General features: G+C 39.9%; 1 protein-coding gene across 1 annotated transcript in view; it reads right to left on the bottom strand.

Moving 5' to 3' along the window:
* LOC140187848 (nuclear pore membrane glycoprotein 210-like) overlaps positions 1 to 23,974 on the bottom strand; it is a 148,068-nt gene that overhangs the window by 36,437 nt on the left and 87,657 nt on the right. Inside the window, exons 25-30 of the mRNA XM_072243645.1 lie at positions 22,432 to 22,611; positions 18,729 to 18,809; positions 12,391 to 12,522; positions 10,701 to 10,859; positions 9,951 to 10,042; positions 7,366 to 7,540 (exon numbers count right to left, since the gene is read on the bottom strand). Coding sequence (XP_072099746.1) covers positions 7,366 to 7,540; positions 9,951 to 10,042; positions 10,701 to 10,859; positions 12,391 to 12,522; positions 18,729 to 18,809; positions 22,432 to 22,611 — 819 coding nt within the window. The remainder of the gene's footprint in view (positions 1 to 7,365; positions 7,541 to 9,950; positions 10,043 to 10,700; positions 10,860 to 12,390; positions 12,523 to 18,728; positions 18,810 to 22,431; positions 22,612 to 23,974) is intronic.

Consider the following 23,974-nt stretch of genomic DNA (forward strand, 5'->3'; position numbering starts at 1 on the left):
TTTAAATATACCCAATGATTTGGTCTCCACAGCCATATGTGGCAATGAATTCTACAGATTCACGACCTTCTGGGTAAAGAAATTCCTCCTCATCTCTGTTCTAAAGGAATGCCCCTGTATTTTGAGGCCACGCCCTCTGGTTCTAGACTCAGCCACTATAGAAACATCCTCTCCACATCCACTCTATCTAGGCCTTTCAATATTCAATATATTTCAATGAGATCCCCAGTGAGTACAGACCCAGAGTCATCAAACATTCCTCAAATATTAAACCTTTCATTTCCCAGAATCATTCTCGTGAACCTTCTCTGGACCCACACTAATGCCAGTATTTATTATACACCTTTTCTTCATTATGGGGTCCAAAACTGCTCACAATACTCCAACCCCCTGCTGCATTAATACGGAACTAGACAACGGGGTGACCCATTGGGGCACTCTTTGAGAGAAGGATAGTTCAATCTGATGTGACCAGAATGAGCATTAAATTTTCCTGAATGCTATAGGTATCGCTTTGCTTTGGAAACTGAAGTAGAAAACCTCAGTTTATTAAAGAAGAACGATGCGTAGCAAAGCAAATATAGCTCCTCCTTGTTTAACGTAGGACATTTTTGATGGCATCATTTCTGGCTTATCTGCCATCCAGGACATCTCAAATGTCCTCTTTCTTTAAGGATCATGGTTTCCCTTCTGCCGTCATCAATGATGCCCTCACCCACATCTCCTCCATTTCCCGCACTTCAGCCCTCACCCCATCCTCCTGTCACCACAACAGGGACAGAGTTCCCCTTGTCCTCACCTACCACCCCACCAGCCTCCGGATCCAGCACATTATCCTCTGCAATTTCTGCCACCTTCAACAGGACCCCACCATTAAGTACATCTTTCCCGCTCCACCCCTCTCTGCTTTCCGCAGGGATCGATCCCTCCGCGACTCCCTGGTCCACACATCCCTCCCCATGGATCTCCCGCCCGGCACTTATCTCTGTAAGCCTAAGTGCTACACCTGTCCCTATACCTCCTCTCTTGCCACCATTCAGGGCCCCAAACAGTCCTTCCAGGTGAGGCAACACTTCACTTGTGAGTCTGTTGGGGTCATCTATTGCATCCGGTGCTCCCGGTGCAGCCTTCTCTACATTGGTGAAACCCGACGCAGATTGGGGGACCGCTTTGTCGAGCACCTCTGCTCCATCCACCACAACAGACAGGATCTCCTGGTTGCCACCCACTTCAACTCCGCTTCACATTCCCATTCAGATATGTCCATACATGGCCTCCTCTACTGGCAGGATAAGGCTAAACTCAGGTTGGAGGAGCAACCCTAATCTGAGGAAACACATTCTTGCCATAGAGGGAGTACAAAGAAGGTTCACCAGATTGATTCCTGGGATGGCAGGACTTTCATATGATGAAAGACTGGATCGATTAGGCTTATACTCGCTGGAATTTCAAAGATTGAGGGGAGAATCTTATTGAAATGTATAAAATCCTAAAGGGATTGGACAGGCTAGATGCAGGAAGATTTTTCCCGATGTTGAGGAAGTCCAGAACGAGGGGTCACAGTTTAAGGATAAAGGGGAAGCCTTTTAGGACCGAGATGAGGAAAAACTTTTTCACACAGAGAGTGGTGACTCTGTGGAATTCTCTGCCACAGGAAACAGTTGAGGCCAGTTCATTGGCTATATTTAAGAGGGAGTTAGATATGGCTCTTGTGGCTAAAGGGATCAGGGGTATGGAGAAAAGGCACAGGTACAGGGTTCTGAGTTGGATGATCAGCCATGATCATACTGAATGGTGGTACAGGCTCAAAGGGCTGAATGGCCTACTCCTGCACCTATTTTCTATGTTTTGATGTTTCTAAGTGCGCCTGACCAATTCCTTATAAGACCTCAGCATTACAACCTTGCTCTTATATTCTAGTCCTCTTGAAATGAATGCTAACATTGTATTTGCCTTCCCTACCATCAACTGAACTTGTAGGTTAACCTTTAGGGAATCTGTGTGAGGACTTCCAAATCCCTTTTTACTTCTGATTTCTGAATTTTCTCCCCATTTAGAAATTAGTCTATGCCTTTATTCCTTCCACCAAAGTGCATGACTGCACACTTCCCAACACTATATTCCATCTGCCACTTCTTTGTCCATTCTTCTAATCTGTCCAAGTCCTTCTGCTTCCTTAACACTACCTGCCTCTCTATCTATCAAGTCCACAAACTTGGACATAAAACCAATCAATTCCGTCAGCCAAGTCATTGACATATAATGTGAAAAGAAGCTGTCCTCTAACACCAGCCCCTGAGGAACACCACTAGTCTCTGGCAGCCAAACAGAGAAGGCCCACTTTATTCTTACTCTTTTTTTCCTGCCTGTCAGCAATCTTCTATCTGTTCCTGGAGGGACCTCTGACCTGGGACTCGCCAACCTAGGAATTGCTGATCTATGTCCTCAGTACCTGCTGATCCAGCATCTAATACCTCTGGCCTTCAACCCCGGAGTGCTCTGACTCAAACTGTGAACACTGGCTCCTTCCCCTGACTCTTCATTTACTGCTCCTGACCTCCAACTCCCCTTTATCCCTTCTCTAAATCCTAAACAGTTCCCTAACACCTCGTATTGTCCCAAAAACAATCCCTATAGACCTAAATAACAACTAACTCAGAGCCACAACCTCAGTGCTAAGATCGCACTGATAAGTGGCAATGCTTTGTGTGCAGCACCTCTCATAATCAAATATTCCTATTTAAGACTACTACAGTTGAAATCCACAATTACAGTCATTGGTACTTCAGTAAGCAACATTGTTTTAAGACTTTTAAACAATCTATCAATATTCAAAATTAGCAGATGCTGGACTGCAGACTCAGATCAGGATTGCAGTTCCCCTTTAAGAAAATATAAGCATGGAAGCCGAGCAAGTCTGCAGGTATGATTGAAACATAACGGCTTTAGACTTTCTTTCCTGACTCTCCTTCCGGTGAATCTACAGTCTCTGGAAAATAAAACTGAAGACCTTGGAGCAAGATTGCTATACCAGAGGGACATCAAGGAATGGTGTGTACTTTGCTTCATGGAAACATGGCTTACTGGTGCCATTTTGGACTGTTTCACAATTCTCCGTAAAGACAGGACAGCTCCGTCTTTTAAAAGTAGATGAGTATGCTTGATGATTAACTCACTGCAGTGCACAGAGATGGTAATTCTGTCTCAATCCTGCTCACCCAACCTGTAAGATCTAGTGATCAAATGTTGTCCATTTTATCTACCAAGGGTATTTTCTATCATCATCCTGGTAACGGTCTACATTCCATCCCAGGCCAACGTAAGACAGGCATTGGAGGAGCTGAGTTCCATGATTAGTAGTCACAAAACAGTGCATGCGGATCCCTTCCCTGTCATTGCAGGGGGTTTCAATCAGGCCAGCTTGAAGAAGTCTCTGAACAACTACCATCAACATATCACCAGTAGAACAAGAGGATCTAAAATACATGAACACTGTTACCTTCTTCTCCTCCTTCGGCTGTCCATCGATTTTTGATGTTGACTGAGGCCTGGGCAAGGTTGTATGGAAGACCGGCAGTTGCTCATGCTGCAAGTCTCCCCTCTCCATGCCACCGACATTGTCTAAGGGAAGGGCGCTAGGACCCATACAGCTTGGCACTGACGTCGTCGTGGAGCAATGCATGGTTAAGTACCTTGCTCAAGGACACAAAACACTGCCTCAGCTGAGGCTCGAACTACCGACCTTCAGATCGCTAGACCGACGCCTTAACCACTTGGCCACGCGCCAAACTGAACAGTGTTATACCACCATCAAAAACGCTTACCGTGCCATCTTACACCAACACTTTGGGAAGTCTAATCACCTGGCTGTATTTTTACTCACGTTAAATAGGCAGAGTCTAAAGACTGCAGCACCAGTAATGAGATCAAAGGAAGTATGGTCAAGGGAGGCAGAGGAGCGCTTACAGTTTTGCTTTGATTCAGTGGACTGGACAATATTCAGGGATGCATCCTTGGATCTGAATGAAAATGCTACCTACTTCATCAAGACCTGTGTGGATGAGTGTGTGCTTTTGAGAACATACCCGACATACCCAAACCAAAAACCATGGATGAACCAGGAAATTCATAGTCTGCTGAAGGCTAGATCTGCAGCATTCAAGACTGGACAAAAAGTCTAGGTACAACCTATGGAAGGCTATTTTAAGAGCGAAAAAACAATTCTGATTGACGTTAGAGATGGAATCAGATGCACGTCAGTTCTGGATGGGTTAGCAGGCCATTACTTCTGACAAAGCAAACCTAACATCATGAATGGCTGTGATGCTTCACTCCCAAATGAACTTAATGTCGTTTATGCATGCTTTGAAAGGGAGAATAAAACTACACCTGTGCGAATCCCTGCAGCATCTGATGACCCTATGATCACTGTCTCAGAGGCTGACTTCAAAACATCTTTCAAGAGGGTGAACCCTCGCAAGGCATCAGGCCCTGATAGTGTACCTGAGATGGCAATGAAAACCTGTGCCAACCAACTAGCAAGAATGTCCAAGGATATTCATCAATCTCTCGCTGCTGCAGTCAGAGGTTCCTAAGAAGAGCGGGATGAGCTACCTCGATGACTGTCGTCCAATTGTTCTCAAATCCTCTGTGATCAAGTGCTTTGAGAGGTTGGTCATGGCCAGAATCAACTCCTATGTAAGCAAGGACCTGGACCCAGTGCAATTTTTTTCCTGCTACAATAGGTCTACAGTGGATGCAATTTCACTGGCTCTCTACTCGCTCTTGGACAACATGGAAAACAGCAATAATTACATTGGTCTGTTGTTTATTGACTACAGCTCAGTATTCAATGCCATCATTCCCTCAGCATTAATCAACAAGCTTCAAAATCTGGGCCACTATACCTCCCTCTGCAATTGAATCATTGACTTCCTCCCCGGGAGACCACAGGGCGAATTGGAAATAACACTTCCTCGTCAACAATCAACACTGGCGTGCTTAGCCCACTGTTCTACTCTCTCTCCACTCACGACTGTGTAGCTAAGCATAGCTCAAATGCCATCTATGTATTTGTTGATGACACAACTACTGTTGGCAGAATTTCAGATGGTGACAAGGAGGTGCACAGAAGCAAGATAGATCAGCTGGTTGAGTGGATCGTAACAACCTTGAAATGATGTCAATAAGACCAAGGAATTGATTGTGGACTTCAGAAAGGGTAAGTTGAGGAACACACACCTGTCCTTATTGAGAGATCAGCAGAGAAAAGGGTAAGCAGTTTCAAGTTCCTGGGTGTCAACATCTCTGAAGATATATCCCAGGCTCAATATATTGATGCAATTACAAAAAGGTATGACAGTGGCAATATTTCATTAGGAGTCTGAGGAGACTTGGTATGTCACCAAAGACTCTTACAAATTTCTACAGACATACAGTGGAGAGCATTCTACCTGGTACATCACTGTTTGGTACAGAGAAGCCACTGCACAGGACTGGAAAACACTGCAGAAAGTTGTAAACTCAGCTAGCTCTGTCATGGGTACTAGCCTCCCCAGCACTGATGAGACCTTGAAAATGCAATGCCTCAAAAAGGTGGCATCCATCATCAAGGGGCCCCCTCCTCATTGCTACCATCAAGGAGGAGGTACAGAAGCCTGAAGACACACACTCAATGTTTCAGGAGTAGCTTCTTCCCCTCCACCTTCATATTTCTAAATGGATAATATACTCATGAACACTGCCTTATTATTCTTTCCTCTCTTTTTTGCACTACTTAATTTAATTTTTTATATACCTATTGTAATTAGATAGATAGATAGATAGATATACTTTATTAATCCTGAGGGAAATTCATAGATTTTTAAAATTATTAAGTATTGCAATGTACTGCTGTCACAAAACATTAAATTTCGTGACATATGCCAGTGATATTAAACCTGATTTTGATTCAATGGGCATCGTAGTGAGGCACCATGTTGACCAGAAGGGCATGGTACCTTGAGTTGTGATGTGCCCTATCAGTCAAATAACGTGCTTTTCAATGACTCAGAAACAAACAATTACTGCTTAAAACAAATTACTCAGACTGGATACTAACTACTCCAAGAGTACTCTGAGAAATTAACATGATGGTGAGTAAAAGCAAAAGGAGAAAATTAGAGAGTGGAAACATAGGAATAAAAGAATGTAGGATGGGATGAATGGGGTATCAGCAACCTTCAAAACAGAAGATTCACCATCTGGTTTGGCTCCTTAGTATCTGTTAAGATTTGTTATTTGTAAGTGTCTCCAGATGAGAGATAACCCTAACCTCAGAATCCCTTATCAATGATTGATGCATACTGTACCAAACCCTCAGTAAGGCCCAATCATGGGCACTCTGCTTTCCTCTGACATTTTGAGAACTACTGTTCACTTTCTGGCCACCAAGCTAAATGTTTGTGATAACTACAAACTTGCCTGTGTCTGTGTCACCAAAAGAAAGCAGTATAGTTTTGTACAGGAAGAACAACAGCTACAAAATACATCAAACAAAACAGCTAAACAATTTTAGTTTATTTATCACTTAAGCCACTTGTAGGAAATCACATCAACACTGGAAATTTTGTAGAGGTACAAGGTCTTATAAGTAAAACATCAACATTAAAATACTCCACACTCATTAGAACAATACAGCTGTATTGCTATAATAGAGCCCAGTAGATACCAAGACCTACAGACTGTCCTCCCAGTGATGATCCTAGTTAATCAATCTGCAGGGAGCAAGCAGATCCTTTAAAATTTCCTTTAATTTTTAATGAAACACTTTACTTCAACCATCTTTTACTTTCTTTTGATAGAACTAGGCCCTTAACATGTCTTCAAGAGTAAATTAGGAAGGTCCCAAAGATGAACCTTGTTCTTAACTGCTGGTAATAATTTTTTTGAAATTATTCACTCTGAATTGCATTACAGCACCCTAAAGATCAATTAACTAACTTTTACTCATCTGTGTTAGATGGCACTTACCCTCCATTTTGTTTTATTCACATCACAGCAATATTATGATCAGGACATTGCCATGAACTGTATCAAACTGGAAGCACAAGGGACTGCAGATATTGGACCCAGGAGCAACACACAAAATGCTGGAGGATCCTTCATCTGGACCTTGGCCCAAAACATCGACTGTCCATTTCTCTACATAGAAGCTGCCTGACCCTTTGAGTTCCTTGAGCATTTTGTACGCTGCTACATTATCACATTGCATTTTTGGGTGCCATCAAATGTATCACTTACTCTGCTTATAATTTCTCTATAGAAACTAGGGATCTGCTTTGTGTTAGACTTTAATGCACTGCAAATGAAAATAAAAGTGCTTACCCTCACTCCAGTTACAATAGTTTGGTTCAATCCAAAGTATTCGCGTGATGTTATTGTAACTGCAGAAGAACCAGTTCTGTGTCCAGAGACCAAAAGTCCATGTCCATCCTCCATAATCACAGACTTATTATTTGGACATTTCCGCACTTCATAATTGACAAGAGCCTTACCATCCCTGCTCATTCCAGAAAGAAAGTATTAGAAGTTCCTGCTTCTGTGTCATACTTTGAATCCTATCACTATAAAAACAATTTGTCAAGGTGGAAAACAGCAATTCTCAGAATTTCTGATACTTACCATTTTCTTAGGAACAGATTAGTGCAGCACAATATCTGCTGGCCTTCAATTCTGAAGACTAAGCTCAATTAGCCAAGACTATTCATATGAAAACTTTCAATGTTTGCTGACTGCATGGCTGAATTAATCTTGGGATATTTTTAAGTTAGCTTTGGATGGGAAATTACTACTAATTCAACACTAAGTAGGAGAGATAGAGAAAATTAATATTATGTTCGGGTTATAAATGGTGTACGTCACTGGATTTAGCAGGTAGCACCTTACATCTTCTTCTTGTTATCCCAATCTGGAATGTTGATATTGGTGTTTGAAGTGGAATGTTCTATTTCTATGATGGCCACAAAGGTTTAAAAAGAAACCACTTGTGTTGTGACTGATTAAACCTGAATAGAGAAGCTGTAACTGGGAAGTACAAGTCCTTATGAACACAGTAAATCTTCAGGAGAGAGTCCAAGAGAATCTCACCCTCCTGACATAACATGATTTTTTGTACCTTTTAATCATAAAGACAACAATAAACAATTAATTACAGTTTTGATAGCTATAATCAGCAATATTAATGCTTATTTATTTATCTATCTATCTATCTATCTATCTATTTATTTATTTATTTATTTTTAAAAGCATTTAAATATCTTGAATATAGTCAGGTAAATTTGCAGAATTACATACTTACAATGGTTGCACATCCCAACTAGCAGAATTCATTTGAAAATTCACTACTACTGTCCATTTTGAAACCCTCTGAGTACAAACTCCAGACATCCAAAATATATCCCTTTTGTTACGGTGTTGAGGGATGGCTCCATGAATGTATAACTGGCTAGAATGTTAAGTGACATGTTCAGAGACCTGTCCTGAATTAGCAATAGGGAGCAGGGATATGCCTTTAACAATGTATTAATACAGGAAATGGTCAACACACACACACAAAATGTTGGAGGAACTCGGCAGGCCAGGCAGCATCTATGGAAAAGAGTAAACAGTTGATGTTTTGGGCCGAGTCACAGACCAAAACGCCAACTATTTACTCTTTTCCATAAATGCTGGCTGGCCTGCTGAGTTCCTCTAGCATTTTGTGTGTGGCTTGGATTTCCAACATCTGCACATTTTCTCTTCTTTGTGACAGGAAATGGTCTCTTGATAACTTCCCTGATCTCATTCTGAAATGTTGAATAACCACTGATTAACATGAACATGCACCTATCGTCTGCCATCTGTAGTTTCAATGCAAAAGCCATAGAGTCATAGAACATTACAGCACAGAAACAGGCCCTTCGGACAATCTAGTCCATGCCAAATTATTAATCTGCCTAGTCCTATCAACCTGCATCTGGACCACAGCCCTCTGTATCCCTCCCATCCATGTATCTATCCAAATTACTCTTAAACGTAAAAATAGAAGTTGAATCCCTCACTTCTGTTAGCAGCTCATTCCACACTCTCACCATTCTCTGAGTGAAGAAGTTCCCCACAGCTTCCCCTTAAATATTTTACCTTCCACTCTTAACCTCTGACCTCTAATTTTAGTCTTACCCAATTTCAGTGGAAAAAGCCTGCTTGCATTTATACTCCTCATAATTTTGTACACTTCTATCTTATCACCCCTCATTCTCCTACGCTCCAGGGAATAAAGTCCTTACCTATTCAATTTTTCCCTACAACTCAAGTCCCCACCATCTGGCAACATTCTTCTAAATTTTCTCTATACTCTTTCAATCTCACTTACATCTTTCCTGTAGGTAGGTGACCAGAACTGCTCATGATATTCCAAATTTGGCTTCAGAAAGATTTTAAGCAAATTCAACATAACATTCCAACTCCTGTACTCAGTACTCTGATTTACGAATGCTAATATGCTAAATTCTCTCTTTATGACCATATCTACCAATGACGCCACTTCCATGGAATTACAGTATGAACCTGTATTCCCAGATCCCTTTGTTTTACCACACTCCTTAGTGTGCTACTGTTTAGTCTGCAAGTGCTAACCTGGTTTGTCTTCCTTATATCTGCTATATTCATGTAATTCCATAACTCCTGAATAATCCTTAATAAAAGGGCTTTACACCTTTTTTTCCATTGACAATTTAGCGCATGAACTGCATTCACCAATCTAAATCTACCACTAACTTCTAAATTGTTGCCGAGGTGAGTTTGACCAGCATTGTCATGAGCACAGTTACTGTCCATTACTATTTGTCCTGGCTGAGAAGTTAGCCGTGGTTACTCTCCTACCATTCTTGTAGTCCCTGTGAACTGCGATTCTAAGAAAGAAACTAACTCACCGAGAAGTCTGTAACTTCAGTTGGGAATTTGGTGACATGAGTATTTCCTCTATTGGCAGAGAGAGAGGCAAAAGTTGTAGTATTCCAAACACCTACAGTAAAGGAGAATATATTTATCAAAATGCCCTCATTAATCCACGTGCTTTTCTATGTCACACACTTGAAAAAAGCATAGGTAAGTTTGCGGTTATTTTCCAATTACCCTTACTAGAAGAAAATAACTACCTGGATTGAATCAGATGAAAATTTAATAAATCATATTCCATAATAAATAATTTACCATGACCATATTTACAGTTCTAGTGAAGAAAGTATGTATCATATAATATGCTAGATTCTGCTAATAATTGAGATGTACAGGCAATGCAATTTCAGTTATGGCATAATTTGCCAAAAATTAACAATTTTTGTCACATAACATTTTAAAGTTGTATTGGAGAACAAATTTAATTCATGTTTATGTACATACTTCATATTTACCAAATTTACAGTATAACATCACAGGCTTCTGTCCATTGCACTATGTAAATAGTTCAAAAGCAACCAGATTTTTATGCCTTCTCGTCTTCCTTTCACTGCAACTCTGTTGGTCACCAGAGAGATTAAAACCTGGCGCTATTAAAGTCAATCCCATATCCTCCAGACTATTTGAAATCAGTATGTGAAAAATGGATTATTTACTTGAGAATTGATTCTGAATTTACTCAAATTATTACTAAATTGGAATGTAACAATAAAGTACACAAATACCATGATCTGAATCTCATCTGAAAAACTGTCAGCATGTCCTTCAAACTGTCCAGCAGATGGATCCTGTGCCTTCACAGTGACTTTCAAACCTGTTTTCCCTTGTGCTCGGCTATATAATAACATGGCAAAATTATGTTCTGCAGAAAGCTCTAAAGAAATCTATGGAATAAGCATAAGACAAGCATCATTACGATTTAGATGTTACCTTGATGTTTTAAAATTTGTTCACTTCTATTTAAGTTTACGACCAATTGGCTATTTTCCATCAGCCTGCCATTTTGTTATGGGCACTGCTGATGATCAAAGAGAAGTGGTTGGGTTTTCCTGGTCTGAATAGTAATTGGTCAGTCCAAGCTTGCAAATGGGAGGTAGTTTTTTTTTAATCTTTCAGGAGTTATGGAATGGGGGACAGGAGAATTAGATCCAGAAGGCCTGATTGTGTTAAATAAAGACTATTTGCATCTATCAGCTTTGGGCTCCAGTGACTCAATCACAGTCACAACAATTAGAAAGAAAATACTGAATTACAGGAACATTCATTTCCTCAGGACAGAGTTATTTCAAAACAGCATGAGTTTTGCAATAGTTATGACTATAAAACTGTTAGCATTCATTGATGTTATGCCACGAAACTGTCACAAATTGCAGGGTTTCCATGCGTACATACTTCAATATGGGAGTACTAAAGTTTTTATTAGTGGTTCAGTATCCTTTGCAAGGCAGGCTTTTCTTTGTAGGCATTCCCGATTTATTCAAAGGAAATCACTGAAGTGATGAAAATTTTAAATATGTACAAACAAGTTTTGCTGTAAAATACTTTGAAAATATTACATATATTGCATAAAGTGTAACTGAGTATTTAAAAGGAAGAGTAATTTCCTTTTTTAATAACTAATAATAATATGTACATGTGTGCTGCTTTGGATTTTCAGCATCTGCAGAACTTCTCGTGTTTATGTCAATAGATTGTAATTGCTTAAAAATTTTAAAAGATAAAAGGTTTATTTAAATATTTTATTTTAGCCTTAATTTGAATGTCATATTTATTTTGGTGCATGGCAAAGTACTTGTATTTAAAATATTGTTAAAAGTTGTACTTTTCTCCTTTCTGGTTTTACCATATGTGAGAGTTACTGAACATCATTGCTATGCTGCCCAATGTTTCTGAATGGTTGGAATCTAATTGAATTGACATCGGAACAGACACAGAAGTCAGAAAAAAAAAAAAAAAAAATAGCTTTTAGAAGCTATTGATCTAATTGCCTATACAACTTTCCTTTCAAAAAACATCAAAGGTCACAATATCTCTCAGTCAGGGGGATATTTGCATAAACTCTTACACATACCTAGGAAGGAAATTAAATACATTTATAAATGAGGAAGGAAATATAAGAAAAAATTATCACCTTTGACAGAGAATAAACCAAAAACTTTAAGATCTCCATTTCTTTTGAAAATGAATGTAACATATATTTCTCTAATTCTGCTTCCAAACTAAGGTTTCTTAATTATCCTGTTATCTTACAATAAAAAAAATTGCAGAAAAAGTCAGTATTTTAAAATTGGAGAATATAGTTATTTGAAGCATTTAGCTAATGGATGTTAAGATTTTGTTTCTAAATATCAAATTAACGTTATGCACTTGATTAAATATTAAGAGTATGAATATTTGAGAGAAATGACAAATTACCTCTGAGTGTCTGGTGACAAGCTCAATAACTTCCCGTTTTGTTGTTGTCCAATGAAATGTCAGACCAGGTATTCCATTACCAAAGGTAAATGGAGTCTGACAACTTGTGGTTCCTGTCACATGCACTGGTACCTGAAGAGTTAAAATGTGTCATATTTTATGGTTCTGTATCCTTATGCGTAGAAACAGAGCTTAGACTTTCAAGTAGTTTGCTTTTATTCAATACAGAACTGATTTTGCGGTAGAGCTAAGTGTTTATAGTTTTAAAGGACAAATACATGTAGCAAAATATAATTTAAAAATAATGCAGAAGTCTTATCTATTTTGAAGATTTTATTGACTATTGCAAAACAGATAGAGTTAATTCTTTTCAACATTATATGGAATATAAATAGTTAGCAATCCATTTCACCATGAGTTATTCTGATACTAAAAAATATTTTTATAATCTATAAGTTTATTTTATTGATACAAGTTGTGTTAGTGAACTGGAACTCAATAGCATAAGAATACTGGAAAACAGGAGTAGGAGTAGGCTACCACACTCCTTAACCTGCCCTGCCATTAAGTATCAATATAGCCATACAATGTTAGCCTCAGCTCCTCTTCTCTACCAGCTCCCCAGAGTCTTCAATTCCCAAATATTTCAAATTATATCTACCTTCATTTTAAATACTTCTAAAAAACATCAGCCTGCAGAACTCTCCGGGGCAGAGAAGTCTCAAGATTTACCACTCTGTTCAAGAAAGAATTTCTAAGTATCTTCATTTTAAATTACCAGCCCCTTATCTTGAAACTAAATCCTCTTAGAGAGAACATCTTGATATCTACTCTGTTATGCTCCCTGAGCATCTTACATGTTTCAATAAGATCACTCCTTATTCTTCTAAACTCCAAAGACAAACCCAACCGGTTAAGTCACTTCTGACAGTTCAGTCCTCCCATCTCAGGCTAGTAAATATGTTTTGGGCTGCCTCTAATGCCACTGTATCCTTCCTTATGTAATAGGATCTAAACTGTCCACAGTATTCCAGCCTTACTAATATACAGTTAAAATAAAACTTCCATATTGCTAAAATCCAACTACTCTGCCATAAATCCAATATGCCACTTACCCTCTGGATTACTTGCTGCACTTGCCTAACTTTTTTGTGATTCAGGCAAAAGAATTCCTAGATCACTCCAAAATTCACTCATTTGCAGTCCTTTTCTATTTAGATAATAATCTTCCCTTTGATTCAAAAGTGCCTGACTTATTTTCCCACATTAAACTCTATTTGCCAATTTTTACCCACTGCAGTGTCTCCACACTCACATCATAAATCACCCTTCCACCTACTGTTGTGTTATTGGCAAATTGGGTACCTTACATTCTGTCCCCTTTTCCAGATTATTAAATTAGATTATGAGTAAATTATTGAGGTCCAAGAATTGATCCTTGGAAACTCCCTGATGAGAAAGAACTATTTACGTCAACTCTGTTTTCATCGTTCAGCCAATTTTCAATCCATGCTGACTCTTCATTATTTAATATTATAAGGGACTCAAATTTCCTTGTTACAAATAGAGTTGAAATGCATGATGCTAGAGAACCTCAAGAGGAAGTTTCTACCCAGTTTTGCAAGGCAATTCCCTTGCCCTTCTCTTTGCATATAGACACACAGAAGTCACAATATTGTCAGGATGCTGATGAACAATGTATAAAGAACGTACAACAGTTATAAATGTATACACTTCTTGCTGTCCTCAAAATAATTTTATACGATATGAATTCAACAAGCTGGTTATTTGGATTCAATACACATTCACTGCCAAGGGGAAGTTTAAAACAGACATTTATTTAAAAACAGATTGAAGTATTGAAAAGGTCTGGAAGCAGATTTTATAACATCTTCAAAGCACAGATAATGCAAAAGATCACAAGTGAGAAATAAACAAAGGGGGCAGGGTTAAATTTTGGAGAACTAGCCTCTTCCTTTCCTTTAAAATGGTGTGACTCACAATGCAAAAAATATTAACTGGAAATTTATCCTGGGCTGTTATCAATAAATTATATAACAATATTAGCGGAGTGTACTCTACCTGTAAATTTCATTTATTTCAATGGATGCAATATGAATTTCCAGGCAATTGTGTTATATTGTGCATTTTTGTATTCAGAAATAATTAATTTTGTTTTGAGGATATTTTAAAAAATTGAATGTGAACAAAAATATTACTAACAACCAGTTATCTTTTTTGGAATATTACAACTTTTCCCTCTGTCTCTGCCAGCAGATGAATTGCTTATGTCACCATGTTCCCAAATGTAGTCACAGACTTCATGGTAAGTTATTTTCTTTCTTGGAATTGCAGTCCACAAGGAGTATAAGAACTGTAGGAGAGTGACCGCCGATAGCTTCTCAACTAGGACAAGTAATAAGGGGCAGTGACTGTGCCCACCACAGTGCTGGTCAAACTCCCCTCAGCAATAATTGTGAAGTTAGTTAGCGGTAGATTTACATTGGTGTGTGTTGTTCATGTACTAAATTCCCAATGGAAATAAAGTACACAGGCAAGTTGTTCGAGATTGTTCAGGAGTTATGAATAATGTGCATATTGCAGATATTGGGAGGACACACCAGGGTAGGACTTGCAAAGTGAACACTGGGCACTGAGGAGTTTAATGGAACAAAGGGATCGAAGTGTACAGATTCGCAATTCAATGAAAATAGTCATAGTCATAGTCATACTTTATTGATCCCGGGGGAAATTGGTTTTCGTTACAGTTGCACCATAAATAATAAGTAGTCATAGAACCATAAATAGTTAAATAGTAATATGTAAATTATGCCAGTAAATTATGAAATAAGTCCAGGTCCAGCCTATCGGCACAGGGTGTCTGACCCTCCAAGGGAGGAGTTGTAAAGTTTGATGGCCACAGGCAGGAATGACATCCTATGACACTCTGTGCTGCATCTTGGAGGGATGAGTCTCTGGCTGAATGTACTCCTGTGCCCACCCAGTACATTATGTAGTGGATGGGAGACACTGACCAAGATGGCATGCAACTTAGACAGCATCCTCTTTTCAGACACCACCATGAGAGAGTCCAGTTCCATCCCCACAACATCACTGGCCTTATGAATAAGTTTGTTGATGGTGTCACAGATAAATACAGTCATAAAGAGAGTTTTTGGTACATTAACATTCATAAATCAGATTATTGAATACAGGTGTTGGGATGTTAATAGGCATCCGTTAGTCTCCTGAGACCATGGATTTGCACCTTGGAAGGTTTTCCAGGGCGCAGGCCTGGGCAAGGTTGTATGGAAGATCAGGAGTTGCCCATGCTGCAAGTCTCCCCTCTCCATGCCACCGATGTTGTCCAAGGGAAGGGCAGTAGGGCACTGGTGTTGTCACAGAGCAATGTGTGGTTAAGTGTCTTGCTCAAGGACACAACAGGAGGCTCGAATTAGCGACCTTCAGATCACTAGACCGACGCCTTAACCATTTAGCCACGCGCAAAGGGATGTTATGTTGAACTTTCTTAAGATATTGGTGAGGCCAAATTTGGAAAATGGCTGGCTGCTGGCATAGTGGCATCAGCGCCAGACCTCGGAGCGAAGGTTCCCAAGTTCAAATCTAGTCGGCTCCCTTGCACGCTATCCATCCGTGCTGGGTTGAGCATTAGCTAGCAACTTGGCCTCGTAAAAATAAGAAAGCCTGCTAAAAAAATGCCGTCATGATGGCGTCCCAATGACTCCACTCGGAGTTAAGGGCATTCTTCTTCTTCTTCTTCTTCAAATTTGGAAAATAACAAGCAGTTCTGGTAACCTCTCTACAGGAAAGATAGAGGAAAGAGTATAGAGAAAATTTACAAAGGTTGTTGCTGGATCTGAGGACCTGAGTTATAGGGAAAGGTTGAATAGGTTCAAAGAATCAAAGTACATTTATTATCAAAGAATGTATAAATTATACAACCTTGAGATTTGTTTGCTCACAGGAAGCCACAAAGCAAGAAATCCAAAAGAACCCAGTTAAAGAAAAAAAATAATAAAAATAAAAATAAAATGCCAACACCCAATACACAAAAGTACACATAGACTAAGATGTTAACTGTCCTGTGCTAGCACCAGTGGGATCAACAGTTGATCTGACACCTGTCTTCAGGAGAGAAAGATAAGTAAGACAATGGAGCAGCATTTGGAAATGTTAATGAAGAGACGAGAGAGTTTAACGGAAGGAGACACCAGTCTGAATATTGTCAAGACCGGCTCCTTTTGAACCCTGAACTGTTTGAAGTGTGATGGACAGGCGATACCCCAGCAGGGGGATAAAAAGGGGCAGGTTCGCTAAGACACAACACACGACACCACGAGGTAACAAGACCCTGGAAGCGCTGTGCCCCCACAAGTCGGTGGGAGTTTTGGAGGTCTGATCGCGGGACCAGCCATAGACGCACAGGGTGGAAAGATACGGTCGGCGGGAACCTGGTGTGTGTCCGCCCTTGCCTGGGCGCCGGGTTCACCGCTGAAGAACGATCATGTCTGGAACGGAGGGGTCACAGTCGGTGACCTCAGAAGACATTACAAAGGGCTCGCCCGAAAGCTAACTGCGAGGAATATCGAAGGTCTGTTTGGAATCTGATTTGCATATTTATTCGTTCTCTCTCTCTCCCCAACGGCACGACGGCGATTACTGCAAACTGAACTAAACTGAACTCTGTCACTTGTGATTGAACATTTTACCCCCTAGACTGCGATAGAGCTGATTGACCCTATTATTCTAGTTCTGTGTACATGTGTGTTTATTCATTGCTAACCTGTTGCATTTATATCCTTACTATTAGAGTACTGTGTTGCTTATTTCTTTAATAAAACTCTCTTAGTTCCAGTAATCCAGACTCCAATTGAGTGGTCCATTTCTGCTGGTTTGGCAACCCAGTTACGGGGTACGTAACACAAAGAATGTATAAATTATACAACCTTGAGATTTGTTTGCTCACAGGAAGCCACAAAGCAAGAAACCCAAAAGAACCCAGTTAAAGAAAAAAAATAATAAAAATAAAAATAAAATGCCAACACCCAATACACAAGAGAAATAAAAACACAAATCATGCAAACAACTGAAATGAACAAGACAATATTCTGAGCCAAAAATTGAGTCCTGAGATCTGAACTGCCTGGAGCAGGCCCAAAGCCTTGTTTATCAGTTCATCATATTAGTTTGCATGGAGCACAACAATCAAGGAAGTCTTCATAGAGTTAATGCCATAGAGAGAGAGGAGTGACCATTGCAGAGAATGAGTGACATCGGTTCTCACTCCGAATCCCGACACCTTGTCTTTTCAATCTACCTGGGCCGACTTTTAAATTGACCAAACAATGGAACAGAGAAAGACTATGGCGCCCTGGAGAGAAGCTCTGGCCCCTAATCTGGGCCAGCGTTTAAATTGTCTATACAATGTATCGTAATTCGCACTGGGCTGCAGCGCAAAGCTCTGGCCTAGACCACGCCACCCAGCAACTCGCTCTGGGCCTAGATTTTGCCACCCAGCTCAAAGCCACTCTCAAGCTCTTCAAATAAGCTTGATGCCCTGAGCAATCCAACCTCGCACCGGGCCAGTTGAATGGGCACCAAATCTCCTATATCTGGCCCCCAATTTCTCCTTTCGTTGCCCAGAGTGATCCAACCTCACATCTGGACCAGTTGTACAGGCATCAGAACTCCATCTGCAACGATACTGCCACACACCATCTTGACTCATCCCTCAAACTCACCTTGCCATCGCTCCCCCCTTCACTGTTTGCTGTGCTAATTTAACACAATTTACCTCAGAAAAGGTATTTCAAGTGATGTTTTTAGTCGGATTTCTTAATTATTTGACTATCAGAAAGCTGTCACACACGTTCAGTAGCGCCATCTTAACTAGCAAATACTTTATTCTCTGGAGTGTGGGAGAATGAGGACAGATTCAAAAGAGGTGTACAATATTATGAGGAGTATCAATAGGATAAATACAAGTAGGATTTTCCACTAAGGTTGGGTGAGCTTAGAACTGGAAGTTGGAAATTAAGGGTAAAAGATAAAATATTAAAGGGGAAGCTGAGTGGTGTAAGTGTAGAACAAGCAACCTGCAGAAGTAGTGGATGAGGATTCAATTGCAACATTTAAGGAATGTTTGGATATATACATGGATGCAAGGGTGGGGAGGGCTATGATTCAAGTATAGCTGAATGGATCTGGGCAGAATAACAGTTTGGCATGGACTAGATGGGCCAAAGGGCCTGATACTGTACTGTATTGCTCTATGATTCTATTTAATTGTAAGTATACAAAAAGATTAAACTTTATACCTGAGTTCCAGTCTGCAGTCTGGTTACTGGAGCATGGATTTTTATCCCCTTTAGCTGAATCACTTCTACAGCCACTTCATCCTTTTTGCCAAAAAATTTGAAGTTATTGACAAAATTTAATTTTATATTAGTGCAGCCTGCTGTAAATTGTTAGTTAATCTACGTAGATTTCCATAGGCATATGCATGTCCAAACCAACTTAAAATATTGTTCGCATACAATTTAATAAATAAGCATTCAGCTTCACATTGACAATCCCACTCTTCAGAAGTGTAGTGACATTGTATAGTCACAAAAGGGCAGGAAAACAGAAGATAGCCATTACCAAATACATAAGGATGACAAATTGCTGTATATGTGCAGTACAGCACGATTTCATTCGTGACTGGGGTTTGGATTTTTTTCTGAGTGGGAACTGATGACCTTTAAAATACAGCTGTTCTTCCAGCAGCTTAACAAATGTCTAGCCTTCAGGTTAAGAGCCTTGGCTGGAGCCATCATTGCTGTTATCAAATTTACATTGTGCACAGCCTGATATTAGACCTGGCGCTTTGCAAATTCCCAGATTTCAATTTAATGTCCTAGATCTTATAGAAACATAGAAAATAGGTGCAGGAGTAGGCCATTCGGCCCTTCGAGCCTGCACCGCCATTTATTATGATCATGGCTGATCATCCAACTCAGAACCCTGCCCCAGCCTTCCCTCCATACCCCCTGATCCCCGTAGCCACAAGGGCCATATCTAACCCCCTCTTAGATATAGCCAATGTACTGTCCTCAACTGCTTCCTGTGGCAGAGAATTCCACAGATTCACCACTCTCTTGAGTGAAGAAGTTTTTCCTAATCTCGGTCCTAAAAGGCTTCCTCTTTATCCTCAAACTGTGACCCCTTGTTCTGGACTTCCCCAACATCGGGAACAATCTTCCTGCATCTAGCCTGTCCAATCCCTTTAGGATTTTATACGTTTCAATCAGATCCCCCCTCAATCTTCTAAATTCCAACGAGTACAAGCCCAGTTCATCCAGTCTTTCTTCATATGAAAGTCCTGCCATCCCAGGAATCAATCTGGTGAACTTTCTTTGTACTCCCTCTATGGCAAGGATGTCTTTCCTCAGATTAGGGGACCAAAACTGCACACAATACTCCAGGTGTGGTCTCACCAAGGCCTTGTACAACTGCAGTACATAAGTGCTGAAAAACAATTAATGCATGGTTAGGTCTCCAATTTGCATGATAAAAACAATAAAGATTTAAAGAAATTTACCTTTCAGGTACTCTCTTTTTTTACTGTGGATCGCTGCTACAAATTGGACATAGTATTTGCAATGTCAATATACTAAATCTCTAATGACTGAAAATCACCTTAATTATCATTTGAAAATTAATTATCATTTGAAAGCATCGGTAACCTTGGACAGTAAAATATCTCGTATCAATGTAGCTGAAACACAGAGGTCAATTAGGATACACTTTCTGCGCCGATCTACTGCAAGGATTGCTCTAAGCCACTTTATCAGCTTCCTATTTTTGAAATGAGTCAGTCACATTCTTCAGATCATCAAAATGCAAATCAAATTGAAAAAAATGGCATTTCACTATGAGCGCTGAGTACGATTTCTGCAGAGAAATGATAAAAAGTTAAGTTTTTTAAAAAGTGGTATTTATTCTGGGTACAGTGGCATGCAAAAGTCTGGGCAGCCCGGTCAAAATTTCTGTTACTGAATAGCTAAGTGAGTAAAAGATGAACTGGTTTCCAAAAGGCATAAAGTTAAAGATGACGCATTTCTTTAATATTTTAAGCAAGATTACTTTTTTATTTCCATTTTTTACAGTTTCAAAATAACAAAAAAAGGGCCCGAAGCAAAAGTTTGGGCACCCTGCATGGTCAGTACTTAGTAACACCCCCTTTTTTGGCAAGTATCACAGCTTGTAAACACTTCCTGTAGCCAGCTAAGTCTTTCAATTCTTGTTTGGGGGATTTTGGCCCATTCTTCCTTGCAGAAGGCTTCTAGTTCTGTGAGATTCTTGGGCCGTCTTGCATGCACTGATCTTCTGAGGTCTATCCACAGATTTTCGATGATGTTTAGGTCGGGGGACTGTGAGGCACATGGCAAAACCTTCAGCTTGCGCCTCTTGAGGTAGTCCATTGGGGATTTTGAGGTGTGTTTAGGATCATTATCCTGTTGTAGAAGCCATCCTCTTTTCATCTTTGGCTTTTTTTTTACAGACAGTGTGATGTTTGCTTCCAGAATTTGCTGGTATTTAATTGACTTCATTCTTCCCTCTACCAGTGAAAAGTTCCCCGTGCCACTGGCTGCAACACAAGCCCAAGGCATGATCGATCCACCCCCGTTCTTAACAGTTGGAGAGGTATTCTTTTCATGAAGTTCCGCACCCTTTTTTCTCCAAACATACCTTTGCTCATTGCGGCCAAAAAGTTCTATTTTAACTTCATCAGTCCACAGGACTTGTTTCCAAAATGCATCAGGCTTGTTTAGATGTTCCTTTGCAAACTTCTGATGCTGAATTTTGTGGTGAGGACGCAAGAAAGGTTTTCTTCTGATGACTCTTCCATGAAGGTCATATCTGTGCAGGTGTCGCTGCACAGTAGAACAGTGTACCACCACTCCAGGGTCTGCTAAATCTTCCTGAAGGTCTTTTGCAGTCAAACAGGGGTTTTGATTTGCCTTTCTAGCAATCCTACCAGCAGCTCTCTCGGAAAGTTTTCTTGGTCTTCCAGACCTCAACTTGATTTCCACCATTCCTGTTAACTGCCATTTCCAAATTACATTACGAACTGAGGATCGGCTACCTGAAAATGCTTTGCTATCTTGCTATCTTCTTATAGCCTTCTCCTGCTTTGTGGGCATCATTTATTTTAATTTTCAGAGTGCTAGGCAGCTGCTCAGAGGAGCCCATGGCTGCTGATTGTTAGGACAAGGTTTCAGGAGTCAGTGTATTTATAAGGCTTTGAAATTTGCATCACCTGGCCTTTCCTAATGACGACTGCGAACAAACCATAGCCCTAACAAACTAATTAAGGTCTGAGACCTTGGTGAAAGTTATCTGAGAGCTCAAATCGCGGGGTGTCCAAACTTTTCCATGGTGCTCCTTTCCTTTTTTTCACTCTAAAATTGTACAAAACAAAAATAATACACTAATCTTGCTTAAAATGTTGAAAAGAATGTTTCATCTTTAACTTTATGACTTTTGGAGATCAGTTCATCTTCTACTCACTTAACTGTTCACAGTAACAGAAATTTTGACCGGGGTGCCCAAACTTTTGCACGATCTAAAAGAAGAGTCACAACTTAGATAACCTTTCTAAACTGTTATACAAATTCTTGAGGGAAAGTAATTTGCCAGAGCTCAGGGGAACAGCTGGGGAATGCGAATGATATGATTGCTCTACAGAGTACTGGCATGGGCTCATTTTGGACTGAATGGTGTCCTGTGTTATTATGATTTTACAAAAGATTTTTTCATGATAGTGTTGTGTAAAATTGAATGCAAACATTCCAGTAACAAAAAATTGGAAAGTCTAAAGTGACTCACTTGTTTTTGATTTTGGAAAAAAATTGCAGTGAGCCTCTAATACATAAAACAAATAATAAATATTAACCACAAGTCATGATATATAAACGCTGGGTATTTGGGTAGACGCATGCTTTATAGCAAATTCAAAGGCAAAAATAGCATTACCTGAGAGAAAACAACCACTCTTCCTGTGTCATCATCAACAGCCTGGATAATACCAGTCATTTTTGCAGTTCCTATTGCCAAGGCAGTAAGCTGTCCTAATTTATTTACTTTAGCAATAGTCTTGTTACTAATGGAGAAATAAATATTGGACTGTGGTTGTGGACCACCTTCAGGCATCACCTGCAATTAATTGCAACAAAATTAGAAAATGCATTGTGCTTGTAAAGAATTGTCAAAAGTACTTTCATGTATCTAACTAGAAAAGTACATTTTTTGATGCAATGCACTTTTGGATATACAAATGAGAGTCCCACTACAATTTAAAAATAAAGCAGCCAGTTTCTAACAAACTTTCTTATTGCTCATTGTGTATTTGTTTCCCTTTCCTTCAAATCCTGTTGGCTGTACATCGGCCTCAAGCTCTCTTGAGGCAGCACAATTCTTCCCACACCTCATTCTTGACTTTTACTCTGATAATATGATCTCAACCTGAAATCTGTACTAATTCTCTGCGGCTTGACCTGCTGAGTTTCTCCATTGGTTTGTTTTTTTTTTATTCTCTCTCCAGATTCTAGCATCTGCAGTCTATTGAGCCTCCAATGCTTTAAGACGCTCTGGCTAACTCTAACATGGAAACAACTTGCTGGGTCTTCTGTGTGTATTGGTAATTGGTTAACAATTAATTATTGTCATATATACAGAGATACTATGAAAAGCATTAGTTTACATGCCATCCAGACAGATCATTCCATATACAAGTACTACGAAAGAAAATAAACAAAATACAGAAATGTTATAGGGAAAGTGCAGTGCAGATCGACAATTAAAGTGGAAGGGCCATGGAAAGGTTGATTGAGTAATCAAGAAGTTATATTCATCTTTATCGTACAAGGGTCTATTCAAGAGTCTGATAAGAGTGGGATAGAAGCCATCCATGAGCCTGGTGAAATGTGTTCTTAAGCTTTTGCATCTTTTGCCTGATGGGATGGAGGGAGAAGAGGAATGACCAGGGTGGAAGGGTCCTGGATTATATTAGCTGCTTTCCTGAGGCATTGAGAAGTATAGACAGAATCAATGGAAGAGAGGCTGGGCTGCATTCGCATCTCTCTGCATTTTTTTGCGGTTTACATCCAAGCCTTGGAAGCTTTCGATGAGCCCAAAGACGATTATTACTTCAACCATGGAAAAAAAATCCTTGTCCTCACCTCAAAGCAGGAGAGAGACCCATCCTCCAGAATGACCTTCTGTCCAGGGTGAGAAGTGACATACCACTTTGACAAACTGTGATTCTCAAACAGAATTGCAAAAGGCCAATTTCTTGTTTGATAACTTCTCTTGACAAAATGCTTAGAGCAGGACATTGTCATATGAACACCTTGCCACAGGAACAAGCATAAGGACTGCAAGGGATCTACGTACATCACCTGCCCCATGACAAGTGCTGATGATTGTTGGAGCAGCTATTGCTTAGTTAGATGTTATCTTCTTCAGCCCAGCTGCAAAATCTTAGTAAGCAACAGAGGCACTGGTGCAAAAAGATCAA

Source organism: Mobula birostris, chromosome 25, assembly GCF_030028105.1.
Source record: "Mobula birostris isolate sMobBir1 chromosome 25, sMobBir1.hap1, whole genome shotgun sequence".
Classification (NCBI taxonomy): Eukaryota; Metazoa; Chordata; class Chondrichthyes; order Myliobatiformes; family Myliobatidae; genus Mobula; species Mobula birostris.